Consider the following 5,788-nt stretch of genomic DNA (forward strand, 5'->3'; position numbering starts at 1 on the left):
TAGCCTTAACCCATATATGTATATGTATATGTATATATATATATATATATATATATATATATATATATATATATATATATATATATATATATATATATATATATATATATATATATATAGGGGCAGGATCAATGGGGAAGAAACCAATCGGGGGGAAGCGGGGGGAAGCAAAACAAAAATTCGTTTTTTTGGAAAAAAAATTTCAGGCATCAAGATCAAACGAAAATATGAACATTTAGAAAAGACACTTCGTGATGAATGTTATTATTTAGGCGGGAAAACGATCGACAAAAATAACATTCAAGATAATATTGTTCGTGAAGAATGTTAACGTTTTTTTTTTTCATGTTTTGTGAAGTAAAATTTAGCCCGATTTAGAGTTTAGGGTTTAGGGTTTGGTGTTTTGGGTTTATTCCATAAACCCAAAACACAAAACCCTAAATTCTAAACCCTAAACTCTAAACTGTTCGTATTAAAAACTCAATCTAAATCCTAAATCTAAACCCTAAATCTAAATCCTAAACTCTAAATTTCTAAACCCTAATATCTAAACCCTATAAACCCTAATATCTAAAACCTCAACATACGCTCGAAAAACACGATAATTGTTATATATTAGTTCTTCGAGCGTTTTCCCGCCAAAATAAAAACATTTATCACAAAGTGTCTTTATTAAATGTTCATATTTTCATCCAATCTATAATGTTCGTGAACAAAGTTTTTTCAAGAAACGATAAAAAAAAAGATTTTGCTTCCCCCCGCTTCCCCCCGATTGGTTACTTCCATATTGATCCTACCATATATATATATATATATATATATATATATATATATATATATATATATATATATATATATATATATATATATATATATATATATATATATATAATATATATTCAAAAGTATATATATTTATTAGAAAGTCAACGTTAGTCAACAACCGAGTTCTCCGAGAACTCCTAAAAATTGTATTGCCGAGAACTTCCCGAGTTCCGAGTTCTTCAACCATGTGTATAAGTTACTTTTCTTGAAATTTAGTGTAAGACCCGGAATTTTTTCGAAACATTTGAGAAGTTTGGAAATATATTTTGCATTTCTTTTATTTCATTCCTCGAAAAAAATTATATAATCCGCATATTGAAAATGCGTGACGATGATTTCATTTCGTTTTCTTGATTCAACTTGATAAGTATCAAGAAATTTGTAATCAAGAAGAGAATTATATATAGAAAATGGACTACTAAAAAAACTTAATAAGTAATGATTTCTTGATTCGTTTTTTGATCCGATCTTCGTGACATCTACTAGCTTGATTATTCTGTTCTGTTATGTAATTATTACCCTATTACCCTATATATACTAAAATCCCATGAAGGATTTGGTCGTTTTGACAAAAAAAAACAAAAAAAGGCGACACTGCAAAACAAAAACAAAAAACCCCACCCCCCAAACTTTGAACAATTTGCAATTTCAACGCCCAAAAGAGAGGCCTAAACCGTCATTTCATCATTTTAATTAATAAACTCCACCCCAATTTTTAACGGAACATATCTTCTCGATCGACGCGCGTTAAATTTTTCCGACACCACCATTCAACTCGAAATAATCTTGCGAACCCAACGCAACTAACTATACGCGAAACGGACGTCTTTCAAAAAACAAACCATTATGTATACTAGGTACTAACTTCGTGTATCCAAATACAACCGTAGCAAAACGTTTTTTACATCAGCTATGATATGCAACCCGAAAGACCCCGCGGCATCGCGCGGGTTACTTTTGCTAGTTTGTAATCACCCATGGGATATATATATATATATATATATATATATATATATATATATATATATATATATATATATATATATATATATATATATATATATATATAATTCTCTTTTTCCCGAAACAAAACACTTGATTAAGTATTAATACCCATTAATGTTGATATCTCAACTTTTGAGTAATGGTTCGGTTCTAGTTTCTGTATGGTACAATTGTGTTCCAAGTCATAATACTCATTTTGGTAGTCCATTTTTATATATAATTATGGGCCTGTAACTATAATGGGCCAACAATATATATGAAAATGAACAAAGTATAATGACATAACTTATTATATATTATTAATATTAATGTTAACCGAAGTTAACCTCTTTTTTAAGCAAACCAACTTACATATACTGATATACAGTACAAATTTCCAACTAGTTCTGAACAAGATTTACAATGTAAACATAACAGTAGGCAAGTCGTTGCAACCCAAACTAAATATACATTTGGGCATTACAAATTAGAAAAAAAAATAAAAAATAAAGCAGAAGCACATGTAGAGCAGATTAACCGATGCCAACCCGATTGGACGGAAGAACATAGGAGTTCGGATAGTCAAATTAATCAACCATTGGTGCCATTGGATATAATATAGCTGATTTTTCTTGAATTTTCAAGATCCGTTGGAAACTTCTAATTCGAATATCGTTAAGAATTGTAGATACATCACTATTGCCACTGTTACGAAACATCTTGTTGTTACGATTTGTTAAAATTGAATAACACGCCCATTTTGTTGTTGCTTGATATATACACTTGCCCGAATCCGATTTTGTAGCTTGAGTTTCGCTAGAAAAGCTTCCTCAATGTCATTTATTGTAATGTTAATAGATCCTCACCATCGAAGAAATGATTTCCAAACGGGCAAATGGCATTGGAAATTTTTCAATTTACTAAGAATATGTTCAGCCGATACTAAATCAAGTAACAAATGGCGCATCTAATCGTTGCTAATTGCCCGAAGTGAGAAGCAAAAATATTATGATAAAGATGTTCCTCACTAACCAAATTAGTTAACTAATTCGATGTCAAGTACCAAATCTGAGAGTAAAGATTCTCTGATGTTATAATATAAGGTTAAAGCTACAAACCGGTTATATATAGATACATACATACATACATACATACATACATACATACATACATACATACATACATACATACATACATACATACATACATACATACATACATGCATGCATGCATGCATGCATGCATACGTACGTACGTACATACGTACATACATACGTACGTACGTACGTACATACATACATACATACATACATACATGCATGCATGCACGCATGCATGCAATACATGCATTCATACATACATACATACATACATACATACATACATATATATATATATATATATATATATATATATATATATATATATATATATATATATATATATATTAAGTTTTGTTTCAGTATAAGCTATATAAGTAAAAAAAAATTATCATTGTAAGTCATAAAATTGCATTATGTGTATTAACGTAAACAAAATGTTACTGGTTACCTGTTGAACTGGTAAAACTTAGTATTTTTTTTAATGTTTTACGTATTAAAACTACAAACTCGTCATATACTTTATTTTTGTTTTAATATAGGCTATGTATTCAAAAATAGTACCGTAGGCTATAAGCTTATTATTTATGTGCCAAGCTTAGATTGCGATTATTTGACACGTACGTGTCATATTGGTAGAATTTTATTGTTAAAGAATAATATTAGTGATATTTTCTAAAATTAAATAAAAATAACATAGAAAATAAGTAAGTAATTATTAAACTAATTAAAAAACTGACCACATTTAGATATAAACGTGATAAAAGAAAGTGTTAAATCTTAGCTCTAATTTTTTTTAACTTCATAAAAAAATTATAACAATATCAATTCAAGTTTGATAATTAAATTTTAATAATATTTTATTAATAAAAAATTATAGTATTTTTTGAGATATATAACCTACGTTAGAACAAACGTGTAAATATATAACTAATTTGTTGCTTAACTCAATAACATAATATAAACAATCAACTTGAGAAATGGTATGAAATGTTTTAGAAATTATATATCGGAAGGTCACCAAAGTTTATTATTTTGTGTTGGTAGGTCACCCATATTTGAATATAATTTTGTAGGTCACTCAAGTTTAACTATTCGTGTTTGTAGGGCACTCGTATTTAAAAACGATTCGTAAGCCATTCAAATTCGTATGCTGTTACATATATATCAAATCCGATTAAAACTCTTTGTAAAAAATTATTAAAAAAAACGTAAATACTCGTGTATTTGGTATGAACTAATCTTCGTATAAAAAATGTTAATTAAGAAAAACTTAGTTATTTGTGTTATTTTTTACATTTTTAAAATGAGATTTTAGCCGGATTTGGTAACGATGGAAAAACACATGAACTTAGATTACCTATAAAATCATTTTCGAATATAGGTGACCTGTAAATACGCAAAGATAAATTTGAGTTGCTTATGAAATTATTTTTAAATATGAGTAACTTAAAAATACAAAACGATAAATTTGGTTAGGTTCCCAATATAATCTCAATGTTTTATAATCCGTATTAGGTTTCCAACATCTTATTGCTAACAAAAAAGTTACCGGAGTCCTACAAGAGAGTCCTAAAAACTTACATATTAGCTAGTAGTCATCATGACCCAAATATATTGTAACAAGCAATTCGAAGTTTCGAACACTGTAATTTATTTGGTGTATTTATCACCTTCCATAAAGTAATACACGAGTAATTAAATAACAACTTCATGTTAACTTCATGGTACGAGTCATCAAACCCATAAATTCATTAATATCGATCATTCCATCACCATCTGAATCCGCTCCTTTAACCATTTTCCTACATGACTCCAAACTACACTTCTCCCCTAACTGCCTCAACACTTGCACCAACTCCTCTGCCGTTATTTTCCCATTTCCATCCAAATCAAACACCTTAAACGCACTCTTTATATCCCCTGTCTTAACTCCACCATCCGAATTTTGCGCTTCCATAAACTCACCATAGTCAATGAACCCATCTCCATCCGTGTCTATCGCTTGAAACGCTTTGTTCACCTCAGATTTAGCATTTTTATTACCAAGTAATCCAACGGCTAAAGTGTACTCTTCTTTTGAAATCTTTCCGTCTTTGTTCTTGTCGAATTTATTGAACACGCGCCTCATTTCGTCTATGTTAGGTTGCACTACAGCCTGTGAATTGGATTTTGATGATTGAAGTGATTGAATTTGTGGTGGGGATTTAGGAGTTGATGATTTTCTTGAAAAACCATTTTTGAAACTGAAGAAACTTTTGCTTGACATTATGTAATTGTAAATTACTACAATTGTTGTTATGGTGAAATCAAGTATGTTTGGTTCTCATTTTATAGATGACCATTGACCATATACATGCAATAACTATCAAAGCTATATGATTATGATTCATTTCTATTTCTATAACAAATAATTATTAAAACATAATATTATCAGAATCTTAACAAACTTTACTTTTGATGTGACCATGGTTTTTTAAAAGAATAAAGGCGTGTACAGTTGTTACGCAAATATGATACAGTATTTTTTTAGTAAAAGCGTGTTGTTACAAATACTATGAATTGTTTAAAGATATTCTCAATGTATGATTGACATACCAATCATGCATTGAACATTTTCCAGAACTGTAAATGGCATTTAGCGGACGTAACAGTTATTTTATAGGAGTGTTATTTGTAATATATGATTATAGGAATAGGATACTGTATATGATTAATGATTAATGGGAAATGGAATAACACCTTTAGGAATATAGAATATTATATGTACAACACAATTCCTAACTAGCTAGTGTGATGAATCCAGCAAATATTCATTTAAAATTTAGGAAAATTCAAAAAGGTCTATAATCTACTCAACTACATGTAACTTTTTGTTT

The 5,788-nt window shown here is 29.1% G+C and overlaps 1 protein-coding gene across 1 annotated transcript; it reads right to left on the bottom strand.

Moving 5' to 3' along the window:
• Positions 1 to 4,393: 4,393 nt before the first annotated feature.
• On the bottom strand, positions 4,394 to 5,240 carry LOC139864774 (calmodulin-like protein 30). Its single transcript, XM_071853342.1, has one exon. It carries the CDS (start codon positions 5,176 to 5,178, stop codon positions 4,621 to 4,623), a length of 558 nt encoding a protein of 185 aa, XP_071709443.1. The 5' UTR covers positions 5,179 to 5,240; the 3' UTR covers positions 4,394 to 4,620.
• Positions 5,241 to 5,788: the final 548 nt, after the last annotated feature.

The sequence above is a fragment of the Rutidosis leptorrhynchoides genome, chromosome 8 (genome assembly GCF_046630445.1).
Source record: "Rutidosis leptorrhynchoides isolate AG116_Rl617_1_P2 chromosome 8, CSIRO_AGI_Rlap_v1, whole genome shotgun sequence".
In the NCBI taxonomy this organism is placed as follows: Eukaryota; Viridiplantae; Streptophyta; class Magnoliopsida; order Asterales; family Asteraceae; genus Rutidosis; species Rutidosis leptorrhynchoides.